Consider the following 20,677-nt stretch of genomic DNA (forward strand, 5'->3'; position numbering starts at 1 on the left):
CTTTAAAACCATCGTATCTAGCTTCAGATCCTAGCCCAGTCATTTATTAGCTGTGTGACATTTAGCAAGTCACTAAATCTCTCTGTTCTTCTTTTTCTTCATCTGGTATATGGGGATGATAATAATAGTACCTGCCTTATAGGACTATTGTAAGGATTGAGTTTGTTAATACACATGAAGTTCTTAGAACAGTCTCTAGCATATAATGAGTACATATCATATATAGCACCCTCTATTATCATGAGTCATTATGAAGACTGTCTAGGTACCGTACCTTACCCATGTAATATTCTGTTCTCCTGGAACTGCATCTCCACCACACTTCTGTGCTATTTGCAGCCTAGATATCTAGTAACATTTACTCTTTACTTTATGCCCTATTTTATCTTATTTTATTTTAATGATTGGCACCTGAGCTAACGACTATTGCCAGTCTTTTTATTTTTTTTTTTCTCTTCTTCTTCTTCTTACCAAAGCCTCCAAGTACATAGTTGTATATTCTAGTCATAGGTCCTTCTAGTTGTGCTATGTGGGACACCACCTCAGCGTGAGCGGAGCTAGGTCCGCACCCAGGATCTGAGCCGGCGAAACCCTGGGCCGCCGAAGTGGAGCACGTGAACTTAACCACGCTTCTTCTAAGAGGCTTATAAAAGTGTACTAGATCGATGAGTACTGCAAACATTCTTCCTAAGACTGTGCTGTGATTAACACAAAGGAAAGGTCCAAAGTATGTTGGGTAAGATTTTTAACGCAAGTTGTTCACCCTACTCTCTCTTTTGATTCTGATCTTAGGGAGTAATTAATGAGAAAAACATGTATACCAAATTCCTCATGATTCCTTATTAACTTTAAACAGGACTTGATCTGAGATATTACTTGCTCTGAGATATTATCTTCTTTAAGACTTCTTCACTGTTTCTAGGATGTGGATAGAGTCAGAAGGTTGAGGACCACTCTTCCCACCATTACTCACTGGAAAAGTTATCACACTCTAACCCAAGGCTCAGAGCTGTTTTCCCTTCATTCTGTCGCATAGCAGAAACAATATCCAAGCAATAAGTGCTTTATCTAATCCCTTATTAGTCTATAATGTGGCCTCTGCCATATTGGTTTTTTTCTTTTAATTTAATTCTTCTAAAATGCTAACAGCATTTCCCTTCTGATTTAGCCTCACATGGGCTGCATCAGAGACTTCTAAGTAAATTGTTACAGTGTTAATTAAGATTTTTATGGTTAGGCTCTATTCTGTAATAGGTATGATAGGATTTGGCCTTCTCTCTATCTTCAAATAAGCAATCCTCAAACATTCTTATGATCTTTCCTGCTGCCTTAGAAGATTTGGTATAATGGAGGGATGATGAAGCAATCAAACAAATTCTATTGATTCATCTCTGCGAATGTGATTCAGTGAGTACCTTGGATGCAAAATTATCTTTGGAGTTTAAGTTTCCTTTGCAAAGTTGCATTACAAAGGGAATTTTGTTTTGGTAGACTACAGGGTTTTGCTTTTAGATATTGGAAAATTTATATCTATTTCCCATCTTTGTTGTATAAGCAAGAGATTTAAATAGTGTTCATTTAATGCCCCATCTATAAAAAGAGGTTTTTTTTTTTAATAGCTTTCTCACTGCTACTAACTCTTATTTTTGATATATTGCTAGGGGAGAAGTGTGGCTTTCTAGTACTGTAAAAAGCAAAGAGTGAGGGAAAAAAGAGAAGGACCAAACATCTTAGAGACTCTGTTCCTTGAAACTTTTCAGAACTCACTGGTCTTGGGATCATTTGGGAAACGTCTGTTAGTGGTAAGTCAGAGGACTTATCCTGATCATTTACTGGGGAGCGGGGTGGGGTGTTTTGGTAAATTGGAGGGGCGGGAGTTGGATGCTGGAGGCATGGGTTTCATTTGACAAATGATACTATCATAGAATAAATGGTCACCTACAGTTTTTTATTAGCTATTTTTTTTCTAGTCATCAAGCAGTACCCTAAACGCCTTCACACTGATAGTTAACATGCTTTCCAAAAGAATTCATTTTCTTCATATTTGAAGTAGTTTCCTCTTATAATTGCTTTTAGAGAATCTAAAACAGCCACTCTTTTAGCATTTTATTTGACAGTGTTACCAAGTGAATAAGAGGTTTTTTTGTTGGTTTTGCCTTTATAATGTGGAGAAGGGAAGCGTTAATGATAGCAGCCTCAGAGATGTGTTGGATTTGGGAGCTCAAAAACTGGTTTTAAGAGCTTGTTATTAACAAGTTTCTTCTTATAAATATGTATATTTTTTAGCTGCCCTTTGTTATTATTAGAGACAACCTCTTCCTTGGACTTAGCAACTCTCTCAGATTTACCAGGAGTCTACCAGAATTATTGTTAATAATTCCCAAGAGCAAGTCTTTTTTTTTGTTTTGGAGCTTTGTGGTGTCATAAAGAATCCCACGCTGGACCGCTGTGGCCCAGTTCAGGTTTGCCTGCCTTGCTCGGTCATTGGCTGGGAGCACCTCGGGAAAACGTGGCCTGGCGTGAACACTGAGGGGATCCACAGGTGTGGTGCCTGTAGGCTGACAATCAGCTCTGCTCCCCACAGCACATTCTCTTAGAAGGAGATCTAAGTGGAGCACCTCCATGGCTGCCACAACCCCTGATAGCATGTTGGTATTTTTAAAACTAAGAATTGTTTTATATTGCCTCCTGAAATGCTAAGAGATTACTTGATCCTCTAAAGATGGCTCTAATTATAATACGCCTTGCTTCCTGGTGAATCCACATGTGACATCACAAAACTGGGCAGATGATCTTTTATTAGTCTTTGGAAGCATGAGACACTGGCCAGTGTGTCAGCAGCACTGATGAGAGTGGAACATGCTGCCTTTGTTCCCTCCACCACTTTGGTTCTGAAAAAAAATAACTCTTAGATAGTGGGTCTGTCTATATAAGGGAAATAGAAAGTATCAAGAATCAAAAAAAGCTCTAAATGTAGAATTCAAAACAGTCCGTGAAGAAGGCTGTTGGAAGCTGAAAACTTTTGAAGGCTGTTTTAGGTTATCTGGTTCATTTTTTGGTAGCCGGTGGGAGTGGGGGAGTGGGACTCCTTAAACTCTAGATTAGACTAGACTTCTCGGGGCTGCTGGATTCACTGTAAAAATAAGCTGGCTTTCTGTAGGTTCTGAAATCTACAGATAGTGTGTTGCACTATAGTGTTACAACAACTGGGCTGGTAGTTGGTAGACCTGAGTTTGGGTTCTGGCTCTGCCACTGACTAGATGTGTTTCCTTCAGCATATCACTTAGTCTTTCTGGGTTGGTTGTTTTTTTTTTTTTCATCTGTAAATGCAAGGAATGAAGTATCAATGAATGCAGAGACCCTTTCCAATTCTAAAATCTGTTGATTCTGTCGTTGGCTGGGGTTTTTCCAGATGATTGATGCCCAGCCACTCCCATACCTGAAATTTGTGGGAGAGCTTGATACATCTCGTGAGAATTGGTCTTGCGTTGGGCCCTCACTGTGTGAGTCTCCCATGTGGGGCTCAGCATTAACTCATTGTGATCAGTGGAGTGGTAGGGGCGCAGAAACTCAACTCCCAGTTGAGTGCTTGGCTTACTCTTACGCCTTTAGGAAAGTTGTCTAACTTATCTTTAGTTTCACCAGCTACAAAATGCAATAATACCTCCTTCCAGACATGCTGCTTAATGAGTGACAACGCAAAAAAAGCTTCTGTTGTGTCAGAATCAACCTTTTTTAGTTTTATTCATTCCCTGTGGCTTCTCATATTTTTTTTAACCTTTCCTTTGTAATCCTAGCCTCTATGAGTCTTTCTACCTAATTTATCTTTGTGGATGAATACAATCAAGTTGGGTCAGTATTAAAAGGCTGCCAAGGGTTGCAGTATTGTCTATGTTCATAGTATCTTTTAAGCTTTTGTTGAGAACATGTTAGCTTCCTTAGCTTAGAGGAAGTCATCAATCCAGACATTGCTAGTTATTTGTCAAAATTCTATATTAGGAAATGTTATATTTATACATATCTAGGTTTACTAAAATAAATGTAACCTCTGAGGGCGTGCAGTCATTCTGGGATCGAAACTAGTTAGATACTTGGGCCTCTAGGCTTACAATAAGCAAATATCTCTTGCTTTTATAAAATTATTAGATTATTTCAAATCACACAAATGCACCCATCCTTGGGGCCTTGCTGGCATTAACATTAATCAAAGTAATGCAAAATTCAATTAGAAATTATCCGATGCTCCCTGTATGTTGTTGATCTCACTAGACAAGGAGTCTCTTTTGCAGTAATCTACTTGAACCGATGAGACTCAGATCAGGCAGGCTGAAGGCTATCAAAGGGTAAGTTTCAAATCAGGGCAGAAGAATGATCCCAACATAGGAGGCTTCTTTGCAGCGTCATCCATAGTAGAAGTGAGCCTGGGGCAAGTCACACTTCAATGGATCCCCTGAAACACTTTCTTTTGTAGATAAAATCTGGTTAAATGAACGCCAGGAAATTGTCCTTAGATTAAATGTTCCCAGGACCCAGGTACATACCTACAATTTTACTGTGCATGTGGGGGGAGAGATATGATATCAAAGGCTGATGCTATTATATGGGGTATACAGAAGGACAGGTCTCCACAACCTGCCCTCTGGCTTCAAGGTCACGGGCTTAATTCACTGGAAAGTAGGGTGACAGAGTGGAAAGACCCAAGTAAGTGTCAAGACAGACTAGGGTTTGAATCCCAGCCATACCGTTTTTATTTGTCTAGTGACTTTGGACAAGTTACTCAACTTCATTGTGCTTCATCTTTAATAAGGGGATGTTTATCTCAACGGACAAGTTACTCAGCTTCATTGTGCTTCATCTTTAATAAGGGGATGTTTATCTCAACGGAGTATTATGAAGATTAGTAATAAAATATATAAAGCAATTGCTATGGTTCATAATATTCAATAAATGATTTTCTTAAAGAACCTTCTGTAACTCATATCCTCTCTTGTGAATATGAGTTATTATATCCCTTGAAAACTTTACTTTTTTAGCCCCTTTCCAATAGTAGAGGATCTATGTCTTCATAGCATCCTTAAGTCACGTTGTTGCATAGGCTGCCAAGCCCTTTGCCAAAACCAGCTCTGGTTGGAGATATCCAGAGACCAGGGATTGTCTGTGGTTGGTTGTTGGAAGAGTGGATCATAGCCACATATCCGTGTAGACTTTGATGCTTACGTATGAAACACTGCTATGTCTGACATCATATCATTAAGCCATGACCCTGACTATCATCCTCCTTACAGTTCCACTAGGACATAACTGCTTTTATGAACACTGAATTTTATATGATTCCTAGTGGCAGAAGGCCAGAATGTTCATCTCATTCACCATGCCAAATTACTCATCCATGTCTGTGCTCTTGAACTCTTGCATTTAAGTAGTGTAATAAAGTGTGCATTCAGTGAACTGTGTGGAGAGTTAGTGTATGGGATCCTTGCTTGTAGCTAGTTTTAAAAATTGTAAGTTATTTGGAAGGGAGGAAGGTTCAGATTTTGACAAACAAAGATAGCTTAGTTCTTCCTTTGCTTACAATACGCCGGTGATACATGTTGTCAGTAACAGGAGGTATTATAGACTTGGGGTTGTGATGCTTTCAGATTTTGTGAAACTCTTCTATAGAACTGAGTTGTTTAGACCCTTAGTTGCTGGCAGTGGTGTGAGTACCAAGAGAAAAGTTCTATGCAGTAGATGGAATGCATATTTGTTTTTGATTTGCTTTCTTTGGACAGCTTATGAATGTGATAAATTCTTCACACTCCCATCTTTATATTCTTGGAGAATAGTAATCATTTGTTTAAAACATCCCATTTTATCTATCCTTCCATTTTCAGCAATAATATTAATAATTATGTTAATAATTCAAATCAATAAAATTTTTAATTATGCCATTTAATTTTCTTAAAGCACTTTCTCATTTGATTAACATATAGGCTTTTCTTTGCTTATATTTTTTTCCCTTAATCTTTATCATCGCTCTTACTAGGCAAAAAGGTCAAGTACAAGTGCTTGTAATGGTGCATAATAGTTATTGAACTCTAGTGGTTAAGACTTTAAGAGACCATTAAGAGGACAAAAAAAAGTACCTTTGATATCTTAATTTGATCACTCTAATTGAGAAAATACACCGTAATAATTATTCAGTAGGTTTATTGACCTGATCATTCATTTGCCTGCTAATTTGGACCCTTGGTCTCTCCCTTTCTGAGTTTTATCTCCATTTAACTAGATGATATATGGAGAACCTTGGACATCAATATTCAGGTGATGGAGCACAGGCCTTGACCTATGCCTTTTTCTCTTCTTTCTTCCTCCCTGGAGTCCGTTCTTCTTGTACATAGCACTGCTGATGGGCTCCATCAGGGAGCTAACAGCATAGGCTAGTTATAATGATGCTTTCAGATTTCTTCAGAGTCTGTAATTAAATGACATCACTAAATCTTAAATGCATCTGCTGTGAAAGTCAGAAGGCTAAATTATCCCATTAAAGAGAGAAAAGTGTTACTTAGTGTTAAAGAATCCCAAGTTTAGTATGCTGAAGAGTTGCTTCGGGAAAGCTGTTGAAAGCCAGTTGAGCATGGAACATAGTGGAAAGATTGGGAGGCTGGAAGGCCGTGTGGTTCAGAACAAGCTGTTCAAGAATCACAGCTGCACTCGGGCTAACTTTTAAAAAAAGAAGGCATTTAAAAACATATTTTTTTCTTTCCCAAATGTGCTTAACTGCTTGTGTGCTGGTTTTCACTCTGAACAGCTGTGCTACTCCAGGCAGACAGCAGCAGCTACGTGTCCCAGAATAGTATATTGTAGTTAATTGGAGCATAGTTTGAGAGAGACCAATGCCATGAGTTCAGTTCCCATGAGATCAACTAACTTCACTAAATTAAACCACCAGTTATCCTATCTCCGATATTAGCTGTCTCCCATGTTAGCAAAAGGGGATCTGGGAAAAGAATCTCTGTCGATCAGTCCAAAAGTGCCACCACTATTGGAATGATACCTTAAAACTGTGTCTTCTATGTGCTAAGTACATAATTTTTAGAATTCAAGTATTATAACTTGTGCTACAGTAAGAAATACTTATTTGGTCTTTGTCCCTGATTCTGGGCACAGGTGCCTCAAACCGTTGGAATATCTGGAGTGATATAGTCAAGTGTCTTTTGTATGCTAATGACCCTGACTGTCCTCTTTAGAAGAGCAACTGCTCATCACTTTCCAGCCCTCAGTCTCCTTTATTTTAATTTATAGCATCTGTCACTACTTAATACATGTCTGTTTCATGTCTGTCTCCCCTAACTAGAATGTAAACTGCATTAGTCAGCAGCTTTGTCTGTTGGGTCCTCAGTGTCTCAAGCAATGCCTGCCACGTAGTAGAAACTCAACAAATACCTGTGAACTGATTGTCAATTGGGTTCAGTTGTTTATTCAACACTAAACAATTCAGGCATTTTAAGTACAATTCCAAGGATCAAATATCTTCATACTCAGCAGTGACCTGAAAGAGCTTGTCCCTTAGGAAGTTCGCTGTGAGATCTCAGTGCAAGGACAGGTTCTGGCATTCTCACAGGGAACCCTGAAGCTGGAATATATGATCATCTAATAAGTATTTGTTAACTCTAGTGTGACCACATGCTATTCTAGGCTTCTGAGGAGGCTCAAAGATGTGGAAGACATGGCTGACAGGTGAGTAGCTCCAGCAGTGACATTGCCTTTTCTAATGAAGTACTCAGAAGTCATAAGGCAGGCACTATGAAACCCGCCATCTCTATTTAGTCACTGTTCTTTGGTGATGCTATTGTATCTACACATCAGCACCTTTAGATGACATATCACCTACTTCCCACGATCCTCATCGCTTTCTTTTTGTATCCTGTTAATGGTTTACGGTTAATTTAATCATTGCTCATACCAACCCATGGTCTTTCAGTTATCTTTAATCTGGCTTTCAGTTCATATTCGGATTGCTTTGGTTTCCTCAATCAGATAAAAAACACTACTCCATTAGTGATTATGAATGAAAAATGAAAATAGTGATAACAGTGGACTGTAAGTTAATGGAGAGCCCAGAGAAAGGATTTTAGCACATCAAAAAGCAAGTTGTTCATCAGCTGATGAATGGGTAAATAAAATGTGGTGTACCCATACAATGGAATATTATTCTGCAATAAAAAGGAATGAAGTACAGATACATGCCATAACATAGATGAACCTTGAAAACATAATGCTACGTGAAGGAAGCCAGTCGACGAGACCACCTATTGTATGGTTCTATTTATGTGAAAAGTCCAGAACTGACAAATGTATAGAAATAGGTAGATTAGTGGTGGCCTAGGGCTGGAAGTGGGGTGGAGTTGTGAGGGAAGTGGAGAGTCACTGCTATTGGATATGGGGTTTGTTCTAGGACTGATGAAAATGTTGTAAAGTTGATTATGGTAATGGCTGCACAACTCTGTGAATATACTAAAAACCATTGAATTATAAACTTTAAATGAAAGAATTATTTGGCATGTGAATTATATCTTAATAAAGCTAGTATGTAAGCAGGAAGGAAGGGAAGAAAGGAATTCTTTATCTGAAAAGTTCTGGAACACTGGGTCAAGAAAAGCATTTTCCTCAGGCTTAAGGCTAACAAAAGCTCTCCACTTTGTGCCACTTTGTAGTTTGCTGACCTTTATTCAATTCTATGCTACTTCTCCCCACCTCCCCACCACTAAATGGCACATATTTTCCTTTTGCCTCTCTTAATTTGTTCAATTGTTAATTTTCTAGTGGCGTTGGTGGTGTAGTGGTGAGCATAGCTGCCTTCCAATTGTTAATTTCCAGCAAGCTTCCTAATGTAATTATGTAGTCTGCCACACTAACAATAAAGGATTATCATTTGATGATAAAGCGATACAGTGTATTGGAAAGACCAGAAGAGGATATGAAAATCCTGGGTTCTAGGCCCAGTGTTGACCTAGATGTATCCTTGGTCAAATTACGAAAGTCTGTACTCAGTTACTTAGTTTGGTTATAAATCGTGTTACTATTATAATAATTGCAGAATTACTAGTCAGTTTAAGACTATCCATTTCAAAGGGAAAATGTTATTTTGGTGTCAGTTGTGGGGGATGATGGGAAAAGACTTCCTCCTTCACATTTTAGTTTCTAAGAATACACTGTTGTTGAAAGCAGTGAAAGACTGTATGTGTAAGTTGTGCGTTTTGACCATCACAACCATATTATACTGATTTAGTTTCTAACTCTGTATCTTAGATGTAGTCAGCATATTGATCATCTGGTTTAAAGCGTCCAAGGGCTTGCCATTTTTTTCTGGATAGCAAGATCTTCAGTCCATTGACCATGTAATTAGAAGAAATATATATTCTCATGTGGCAAACCTGACGCCATTAGTGTTAGGCAGCTCCTAAGGGAGTCAGAAGCTGCCTCCAGCCTGGTAAATAACGAGCACATAACTAACCCAACCTCATCTCCCCAGCAGAAATAAGAGTCAGCCTACTTTACAGTCCACAGTGTGGTCCATGAATCAGTGGTTGCTGAGTGAACTGCAGTTACCCCAGCTGGAGGAGAAACAAGGTTTTTTAGGAGCAATAGAGCATGCAATAGAATGTAGACAGGAGAGGAATTTGATGAATTGATTTTCACTGGAAAATTCTAAGAGATGTCTTTACCTAAGATTGCTTAATAGTCCTAAAGCTTTAAGCTTCTAATGAGTCTCTCCCATCCCATTGAGGGCACTTACAGGTTGCTAAGCAATGAGTAGGCTGAAACAAATGATGCAAAAACATGATTTAATTTCCCGGAACTATGGGGGTGATTACTGTAACACTTCAAACTGAACTTACACAATGGGAAGAAAACATGTGGAAGCTATTTACCTTTATTACAAGTTAACGTGTTAGCCCTATTTCACATAATTTGTATTTTGTGAGTGGTCACATGCATTCCATATGAAATAAATGATTAGGCAAATTCTTCATATAATTGATCCCCTATTTCTAGATCTGGGTTATTCTCTTATTTTTTAAACTAGCAGTAACTGAAGGGAAGATATCATGACTGAAATATTCTTTAGCTTCACAACACAAACCTTTCCAGATTGGAATTTGTGGGTAGAGGTTCATGCTGCACACTACTGGGGGCTCTGTGGAACCTGCTTGTCAAATAAACAGAACACTTATCCTCAGGCATGTGGTCCCAATAGCTTTCACAAGCATTAAACTCACTTAGAAAATAATTAGTAATCAAAAAGGCATTTAAACTCAACTCTCTGAAGCATGGAGGAAGATGTATATTACATAAATTGAATTATCAGTATAAATATCTACTTTGGTTATAGACATAATTAGGTTTTAGTGAAAGAAGACATTTCTGTAGATTGGGGAGATGTGGGAATGTTTTAACGATTGAAGTATCATTTTTATTAGGGCTGCATATCCGGAACTGGTATTGAATATTGAACTCTGGATCCTCTCTTCTCCACTTAGAATGGTGAGATCTTCACGTTTTAGAACTAGAAGGAATATGACGGCTGATCTCACTCAACAGCTGACTGTCCAGAATTCCCAGCTCCTAGAAGTCTGTGAAGTTGGTGATAAGCTTCACAAGTTATTTTCAGTTTATTCATGAGTATGGATGCACTCATGATATGGCTGCAACATTACCAATAGGTTTATTTATATCCTGGCTGGAGTTCTGTGAGCTCAAGGTGAGCACTTACTGTAGGCTCCATAGAAGTAGGGGCTGGGTCTGCCCGGTTCAGTTGTGTGTCCTTAGCTCCCTGAATAGGGCCTCAGACATGCTGGGACGTTCATCAGTATTTGTTGGTTGGACAAATGGGCAGAAGAAGAACTGATCAGTCCTTTTGGCAATTTATAAACAAATTAATTTTTAAAAGGAGAAATAAGTTATTTAATAAAAGCAGTTTGATTAGTAAAAATATTTCAAAACAAAATCTCAGTGAGAGTGAATTAGTAAAATAAGTTCTTGATGCATAAACTATGTTCAACAGTTCTCCAGGTGAGTTAATTAGCTTGCTCCAATCTGATTAGCAGGATGATAGCAGAATCAGGATTAGAATCCAGAGCTATTGGTCCGCACTCGGCCTACCATAAACTGTGTTATCTAAAACAGATCAAATTTCTTTATGTGCTTAATCGTTATGAAATAATGTTATCAAAGATTTAGAAATCAAACATCAGTGGCTTTAAATACAATTTACCTCTATAGTTATTCTTTCTTTTATTCATGTTTAACATGTGGAAACTTAATTAAACATTGTTTTTTCACATGCAGATGAGACTCTATCGGGGAGAATTTGGGAGTGTAGGAAATTTGGGGGAGTTGCATCTACCTTTGAGAATCTGGTGACAGCTGTGGACCCTGGAGAAATATTTGTATGCCCAGACCCAGGCAATTTGACATGCAGCATCAGGCGATTCGCAGACCCCAGGTTAAGGACCCTGGTTTAGGGAGTCGGCTGCTGTTCTCTTTGTCCCTTCCGTGGTTTCAGATGTTTTCTTTAGGGCTTTCACACTTGCTTCTGATTAGATCAGAATTAAGCAGCCCATAATGTCTCATCATTTAAAATGCCCCAAAACATACTTTTCACATTGTCTATAGAAAGTGATTATTTTATTTACAACGAAGGCATTTTCATTTCTTAAAATATGGAAAATGAAAAAAACTGCTATAGAGGAAAATTGTTCACAGGAACAAAAATCTAAATTACTGTGCTTTGATGAAGCCGTAAGTGGAGCTATTGTAGAATGTGCATTTTTATCCAAAATGAAAATGGAACTGTAAAAACTGAGACAATTTTGATGCTCTGAAAAAAAGTATACAAAAATAATATGCATTTATGTTTTCTCAAGAGGATATATCAAAAGGAGTAGTCAACTTTAGTTGTCTGAGTGGATTTGGAGGCTTGTTAGTATAGAGAGCCAAATGGTGAGTAGTCTTCCAGATTGTTCTTGACTTTGGAACATCAGCAGGAGTGGTGCAAGCAAGGAGGGTGAAGGTGGACATTCACTTGGCCCCCCCTTTTTTTTTTTTTTGCTGAGGAAGATTCACCCTGAGCTAACATCTCTGCCAATCTTCCTCTATTTTGTATGTGAGTCACCACCAGAGCATGGCCACTGACAAGTGGTGTAGGTCTGCGCCTGGGAACCAAACCTGGGCCGCCGAAGCAGTGTGTGCCAAACTTAACCACTGGGCCATGGGGCTGGCTCCTCACTTGGCTTTTTTGAGGCATTCTCTCCCATCCCACCCCCACACTTTCTCTTCTTTACCTGTGAAAATATGTCGATTATTAGGAAAGTAAGCACAATGTATTTAAGTGGCAAATGAAGATGTTTAATAAAAGCAGGGCCTCAAAATCCTCAAAGAGCAGTTTGAGCAGTGAGCTGTTTTACCTTATTTTATCATCTTCATTAATGATTTGAATGCTAGTGCTTCGAAGAGACTCTAACAGAGGCAGTAGTATTCTGTTGATCTTGACTATATTAATCAGGTGCCTCACATAACTTTTGAACTGTGAGTCTCAAGTGTACAGCTCCAAGAGGACCCCAGCTTTACATGGCCCTTCTAACAGCAATGAAAATGCCCCCCTTGCATTTTGTCGCTCTTTTCCTCCATAGCTCTCCTGATTCAGTGGGAGACTGATTGAAGAGTTAGATTTGAGGCCCTGGAGCATGGGAAGACAATTTTTCCTTGTATATCTTGCCCATTATTTTGCTAGTGAGTGGGGGTTTTTTCTACTTTCCAGTCTGTCTGATCAATTTTGGATTCTTCATGAGGCTTCTAGTGTTCTTGACTTCAAGTTGGAAAAATAACTCTTTAGAGATACCATATCGTATACATTCAGGTGACTTCAGTAATTAGGGTAATATTTGCATCCTTGGTGTCCAGATGAATCATAGACTAAGTGCCTCTCTCCCATTTTAAATGGTGAATTATTTCAGAAAGCCACTGGCGGCCTAGCCCCTTTGTCACCTATACTAATGAAATTGACACTCCCTGGCTGCCTAGTGAGCCTGGAAGCAGAGCCTACCTCTTCTGCTTTGGAATTCTTACTTAATTTTCAGTGTTTGTAAAAATCTCAAAATTAAATCAGCTTTTTCTGATTTTGAACTGTAGTTACTAGGCTATTCCATCTCTTCTCTTAGCACCTGAGAGACACTACTTTCAATTAAACTCATTCAAGTTTCAACTCTTTTAGCCCAGGTGTTCCTGCCATCATTACATTAGTTTCCCTAGAAGCTGTCCAGGCTGTTGATAATAGCCTGAATGTGTCACAACCAACTGCCACTGATCACCTTGTCTTCTTCAATAGCAGCACTCTTTGGCTTCATTGACTGAGCCTCTCTCAGTCTAGTCACTCTGTTTTTCAAAGCAACCAGTCATTGTGAGTGCTTTCTTAAATGTTCAATCGAAGAGACTGTGTATTCAAAGAACTTTAAAAAAAATCAAGTATTACACAAGCAAGTTCATATGTAACTATTGTTGAATATAACTATTACCCTCAATAGGTAAAGAATGAAGACACTTAGAAAAGGGAGGACAACGGTTAATGGGCCTACTTTTCCCTTTAACTGCAGCCATGAAAAAATATAATCCTCATTAAAGGGTTGTAAAGTTGTCTGCTTTAGTAGTTCAGCACACTAATGTCTCCTTGCTTTTAGTGCTGTTTTAGCCTGTTGACCCTCTGTTCCTGCAGCTGGGAGTTTATTAGTCTTTGTGGCCTTTGGAGATGAATATTCATAATGAGATAGCAGTGATACTCCAGGTCCCTTTAAGGGCCCTTAGGGAATTACTCTTAGCAATGAGGAAGGCTGAGAAAAAGGCCAAATCATGCCAGCATCCCGTCATCCCATACCGAGTCATGGAGTGTGAGGGCTGTACTCAAAGGATCTGTCCAGTTTATCTCACAAGTAAACTAAGGCCCAGGGTCACACAGTTATCAGTAGGACAACCACGTTGGAATCCAGGTCTTCCCATTCCCAGGCCATATTCTTTCTACGACAGCATGCTTGTCTCCACATTAATTTGCAGTTTTCCTTCCTGAGGTTCTAACCCATTGAAAGTGTGAAATGATAAATATCTAATTAGAGGGGCTGGCCCCGTGGCCGAGTGGTTAAGTTTGCGCACTCCGCTGCAGGCGGCCCAGTGTTTCCTTGGTTCGAATCCTGGGTGCGGACATGGCACTGCTCGTCAGACCACGCTGAGGCAGCGTCCCACATGCCACAACTAGAAGAACCCACAACGAAGAATACACAACTATGTACCGGGGGGCTTTGGGGAGAAAAAGGAAAAAAAAAAAAAAATCTTTAAAAAAAAAAAAATCTAATTAGAGTTTGACCATAATGATGAGATATATGTGACAAAGCTACTCAAGGAGGGTAGAGAAGTAGAAAAGGATCTCTGTCAACTCAACCATGTAAGTTCTTAGAAGTAAACTCTCATTATATTTTGGGGTATTAACTTCACCAACTATATCACAGTTTTTCCTTGTAAAAATTATCACCATGATTATTAACAACTTCTTTAAAACATCCTTAAGTTGATTCACAGAGAGGTTATGGAACACCTGGTAAGTGCTGATCATTATGGTAGAGTGGGGAATGTGGAAGACGTATGATGGTGCTTCCTTTTAAATTCTTTTTTCTTAATTGTATTGTAAGCATCATATGAAGATTTGTAATTATAAGGTAACGTCATTAAAATTCTTATGATTGCATTTTAATTTACTATAGGCACCCAGTCGTCTAGCCTTGAAAGTTTTAGGTTAATTTCTGCTTCACTTTCTCCAGAGGCAGCTTAGTTTAGTGAGTATTGTACTTGTTTCATTTCTAATGAGATTAGCTCAGATCAAAGAATAGTTTTACTTTCCCAAGGTGACGTCATTTGGATCCCAGACTGAGGTGGTATTTTTACTGGAATGCATACTAGTCAGACTTAAGGGGGAAAGAGCTCTAGTAGAAATATGGCCAGGGGGCCACCCCTCCTGATCAAAGCTGCCCGGAAAGGCTCCTAAACTGACGGAAGGATAAACTAGATGGCTTTGCCTGTTACACGCATGGCACGGACATAATATTAGCCTAACAAGATTATTTTTAGAGATCTGTGTTTTTGGTTTTATTTGAAAGACACCTGACTTCATAGATGGGCTCCTTCCCTACTTATGTGCCCAGAAAGCTAATTATTCACTTGGAGGGTAATGAAAGACTCTGCCATCTGTCTGCAGATTTAATGGAGTGTCAGCACATCCCAAATAGGAAGTAATTGGATTGACAGACACAAAGCCAGTTATTAGACTGTTATTATCTGATTGGAAAAAGCAGGCGGAGAAGCATACAACTATAGCAAAACTAATCTGATGATGTCTGTTGTTCCCGGAATGCACAGTCTGCCACACAGAATTCATAGGCTTTAACACCCCTGCCTGGCTTAGGAACGTTTGGAGTTCCTCCTGGAAGAATTCATCTCTGTATTCCTATTACAAATCATTATAATGCAATCTAATAAAACACAGTTTGCATAAAGATGGGGCCCATTTATAAAACTGTCACTGCAGCCACTCTATTAATAGAGCCATTTTAAAGATTTATTGTGAGCATATGTTACTTTTTACAGGGGGCCAGATTGAGAGCTGCAGGATTTGAACATGTAAGAATATGCTACTGGTGATAATTCAAAAAAAATTTAAGCTATTCTGCCCAAGTAATGTCATTAGACTGTTACTCTTTTCTTACTTTTCAGGTATGATCATCAAACAACAGTCTTAATGAGACATTAAAGAAAGATGACAAGATCTAGAGCAGTGTTGCATAAAGACTCTTTTCCTTTCACAGATTCCCATTTTGCTGCCTGACACCACTGGAGGTCAGGGGACACATGGGATGGGCTAAATATGAGAGTCTGGAAGCAGAACTGGGCTCTGGAGCTTTATTCTTCTCTGAACAACTGCCTAGGATGGATCTGATGGGGGAGAGGTAGTAAAGATATTGCTTCCGTTCATTCACTAATTGGTTCAGTGAGAATCATCACCTCCTGGAGTTTCTAGTCCTCGCAGTTCATGGAGAGAACTAGAAGGGAATCCAGCGAGTTTTCATTTATTGAACAGGTATCTCTAGAGTGCCTACAACGTGTAACACACTTTTCTAGGTTCTAGGTCCACAGCTATGACCTAAAGTCCCTGTCCTCACGGGGCTCACGTTCCAGTGAGGCGAATGGAAAATAAAAAAGTAAAGATATATATGTGGTATCCGATTATGATAAGTTCTACAAAGAAAAAGAGCCAATTAAAGGAGATAGAGAGTGATTGGGGAGCAATTTTAGATGTGAGGCCTTCCTTGAACATCTTCAAAAGATGACAGGTGTGCAGAGACCTGACTAAAGTGAGAGAGTGAGTTGTGTGACTGTCTGGAGGAAGAGTAGCCCAGGCAGCGGGACCAGCACTTTCAGAGGCCCAGAGGACAGTTTAAGTATTTTTGTCAATGTTGCCGCCAAGACACCAGGTGCTGCCTGCTTCCTTTGCCTGATAAAGATCCCCAATGTTTCTTGTTTGCAAGTTAGGAAAGACTGATAATGTGTATGAAAGGGTCTTGTAAACTCTAAACTATATATAGACACAAGATATTGTTAGTAAGGTCAAGTGGGCTCTAGAGATCTTCATTGTTGTAAGCGGAGTCATTAAAAGTTTCAAAGGAATTCCTCCTTAAAGAGACTCAGTGGTGACAGAATTTTTATGACACAAATACTCTATCATTTGGCAAATTTACAAATGAATGAACAAATGAATTACTTGTTAGAAGTATTACCTACCATATAATGAGTGCCACTATATTAAAGGCACTTTGTTGTACACATTAGGTGAATATAAGGCATTTGTACAATACCCACATCATTGCCAACCTCACAATAACCCTCCAGAGAAGGTATTATTCCCCCATTTTTAGGTTAGGAGCCTGGAGGTCAGGAAAGTCCTACAGTTTATTATCTGAGAGAGCTGAGATTTTAACCGAGGGCCTTCTGACCCCAAACCGTATTCTCTGCTGTACACCATGTTGTTCAGAAGATCATACCATGGAGTTCTTAATGAGTGGCACGTTGTGTTAAGAACCATGGGCAATACAGAAAAAAATAAAAGCACATTCTCTGTACTCAGAGAAGTGAAAACAGAGTTGGGAAGAGATGATTACATGAGAAACAACAGAAGACAGTGAAAGATGAGGTATAAACACATAATTGCATTCCTGGGACTATGAAAGCTCAGGAAGAGAGGGAGATTAATGTAGGCCGGAGATAAGAGGTCTGAAGCTGAGCTTTTAGAAGACAGGTAGAATTTAGGCAGGCCATATCATAGTGTTCCAATCATATATGGGTGTTAGAATCTACTCCTGTCCCTAGGGTGAAAAGCAGATATCATCATGATTACCTATGAAAATCACTTAGCAAGTTAGAGATGAACTACTCTCTCTCAACATGGCAAATACAGTGCAGCTAGATTTTCCTCCAGTTTTTTTTCCCCTCTTCGGCTAGGCTCCAAAAGAAGTATTCATCTTATGAATAACAGGAATTATATTGCATTAAAAATACATATTTTAAAATACTAGATTACCTAGTTACACTCAGAGTAGCTAGATGCTGACACCACGAAATGTAGCCAGGACCTGAGTCTGACAGAGGGACCTGGATTCACATCTCCCTGTCCTCTTACCCTGGGACATACTCTCATCAAATAGAATAGCAGGCCTAATGCCTTGCTGTGTTTATATTGCCCTTTCTCTCTCAGCCTGTGTATTGTTGATTTCCTATGTATAGCTTATATATTCCTATATATTGAACATGCATATGCTGGAGCTTCACTGAAATGAGGTGTGTTCTGAATGAGTGGAAAAACATAAGTGAAAAGTCCAGAGCAGGAATAATTTTGGATTCTTATGAAATAATAAGGAAATGAGCATGCTGCAGAGATGTGGGAAAGTAATGGAGCCAGATCACAGGAGGGCTTGAGAACCTGACAGGATTTCAGATTCATGTAATGGAAGTAGAAGCCATTGAAGGTTTTTGAGAAATGGAATATCACTGTGAAAGGGATCTTTAGTGTAGATGATTCTGGTGGTGAAACATAGGGTAGAGAGTGAAGTGGGAATGGAAAAGACCAGTCCAGAGACAGTTATAATAATCTAGGAGAAGAGGGTATAGACCAGAACCATAGGCCAGTCATAGAGAGTGGACTTGTTTGAAGATGATTTTGTTGCCTTTTCACCTTAATTGATCTCATTAAGGCAATTTCAAGGGAATAATACACATTCACAGAAGCAGGTTAAAGACCAAGAAATTAATGCATCAGCTGGCTATAGCTTTTTGGAATCTACTTTATCATCCATCCAATGTTCTTTCCTCTCTCTTTAAATTTATACTTACTGTCAAACACATTACTTCTCCAGATAACAATCCCAGTGTAGCACTGTAAGATGGTGACATTAAATTAGGTAATGAATATGAAAGTACCTTGAAAATTCTGAAGACAAATTTAAAATATTATAATTATTTCATTTTCATCCTTTTTGGGTTCTCTTAAAATATTCAGATTAGATAGGTAGATGTATGTATTGCTTGCACATTTGAAAATAAATACACCCTTCAGTGATCCAGTTTCTAATTATTCAGATTCCTTCTGCATTTTTCTGAGAATGCCTTCTCCTAGAGAATTAATTTACCAAAGAGGAAGGGAGTCTTCCTTCTCCCTATCAAGACTTAAAATTATCACTTTGCTTCTCTTTATGATGCTCTGAATGAATGAAAGATTCACAACTCTAAGAATAAAAGTTTTGCTGTTTCGGGGCGGGCCCCGTGGTTGAGTGGTTAAGTTCGCGCGCTCTGCTGCAGGCAGCCCAGTGTTTCGTTGGTTCGAATCCTGGGCGCGGACATGGCACAGCTCATCAAACCACGCTGAGGCAGCGTCCCACATACCACAACTAGAAGGACCCACAACGAAGAATATACAACTATGTACCAGAGGGGCTTTGGGGAGAAAAAGGAAAAAATAAAATCTTTAAAAAAAAAAAAAAAGTTTTGCTGTTTTAATAACATCCCTTTTATTTTCCTTATAAAACAGTATTAAGTAATAGTCATATTATTAATCAATATTCCTGCACTGAATTTTCAGTTCTCTGATAGGTTTTGTTTCTTTTGCTTCAAAAGTTCAAGCAATCTTAGGAACAGTAGTCAAAGGGAAGTTCATTTATGGAAACATTTCATGGACATCCCCTGGTCAAGATTTTGGTGACCCAAGTAATTGACAGTGTTGACATCTAATTAAAACTTTTTTTCCCAGTGTGGTGACCTAACAGGCAGACATGCTGTATTCTCTAGTAAAATACTACAAAGTGTCAAGCACGTATAACTTCTTAAGTCAGAGAGCAAGATACAGAATTTTTAAATCATCTCGTGCTTTTGTTCCTTTCTAGTGTTATAACTTACATAAATTACCTTGGGGAATAGAATGAGTCAGCCTTGTGGTCAAAGTTGATCAACCCCATCTTTTTTTCAGATGAAAAAAATTGTTACATGACAACTGACCAAGAGCCCCGACCTGCACAGCAGACGCGCACCAGATACTTGAGCATAGTGAGGGCAGGTGATGAAGGCATGGTGTGTGTGGCCAGGCGAATTAGAGCCTGAAGGGGGCTTTCTTTCCACTCCTTATTGCTTTCTTAACAAAACTGTTTATTTCTATGCTAATTTCCAAGGGGAGCAATGAGATGAGAGGCATGAACTGTTTGGAAATGATTTTCTTCTTGTTGGCTGTGAGCTAGACATTATTTACTAGCATCGCCTCATGCCTGTGTTCTCTTGTTGGTTGAGTATATTTGCTCTTTGTGAATAATCAATTGGCCTACTTGCCTCCCCCTGCACCACTGCATACCCATCTAATAAGAGGCACAGTGTGTCTTAGCAGCAACACTGTTTGTGATTTCTGAATACTTCCTAAAGGTAGAGACTCAGAACTATGAATTTATAAGAGCTTGCACAAATGAAGTTAGCTCTAATTGTCATGAGTAGAGAAGATACAAGCATAAAATGATCATAAACACTGGCCAAGAGCAAATGCATATATATTTTCTTCACATATGCTTCGCTAAACACAGCCCTAAGTTAGCTGGTTTATTACATCATGACCGTTTTCAAAGCTGGCTTAACGTACACGTTATGCGGGAGGTTTGCACTGAGCTTTTGCCCACACACCCTGCTAGGCCCCGAGGGGAATGCAGTGATAGAGCTGACTGATATCCTACCCTCCAAAAACCTAGAGTCATGTAGGGGGATAAGGTACAAAAACAAATGACAAAGTGATCTGTTCCATAAGTGCTGTTAGCCTGCTTAGAGTATAGTTCTTATGTTCTTTTCTCTCTCCAACAGTAGCTTTCATACTTGTTTTCACAGTAAAAATTGTGTTTTACACCAGGATCTGGTACATTCCTACATCATGTGTGTAAAAAAAACCCAAATAAATAAATAATATACACACACACACATATAAACTAAAGATTACACAAATCAGTATTTACCATTATTATATGTAATACACTGATATTTTCTATCCTATTCAGTCCACCCCACCCCATATCAGTCT

At 38.9% G+C, this 20,677-nt stretch overlaps 1 protein-coding gene across 4 annotated transcripts in view; it reads left to right on the forward strand.

Annotated features, from left to right (window-relative positions):
* The window catches only part of EXOC4 (exocyst complex component 4), a 738,285-nt gene that overhangs the window by 477,282 nt on the left and 240,326 nt on the right, over positions 1 to 20,677 (forward strand). The window contains exon 11 of one of the 4 annotated variants that reach the window (XM_023640178.2): positions 15,888 to 16,028. The exons of 2 other annotated variants lie outside the window; for them this stretch is intronic. In XM_023640178.2, coding sequence (XP_023495946.2) covers positions 15,888 to 16,028 — 141 coding nt within the window. Of the gene's footprint in view, positions 1 to 15,795; positions 16,029 to 20,677 lie in introns of those variants that run through there. One more of the 4 variants, XM_023640179.2, reaches the window with a different exon arrangement.

This window comes from Equus caballus, chromosome 4 (assembly GCF_041296265.1).
Source record: "Equus caballus isolate H_3958 breed thoroughbred chromosome 4, TB-T2T, whole genome shotgun sequence".
Taxonomy (NCBI): domain Eukaryota; kingdom Metazoa; phylum Chordata; class Mammalia; order Perissodactyla; family Equidae; genus Equus; species Equus caballus.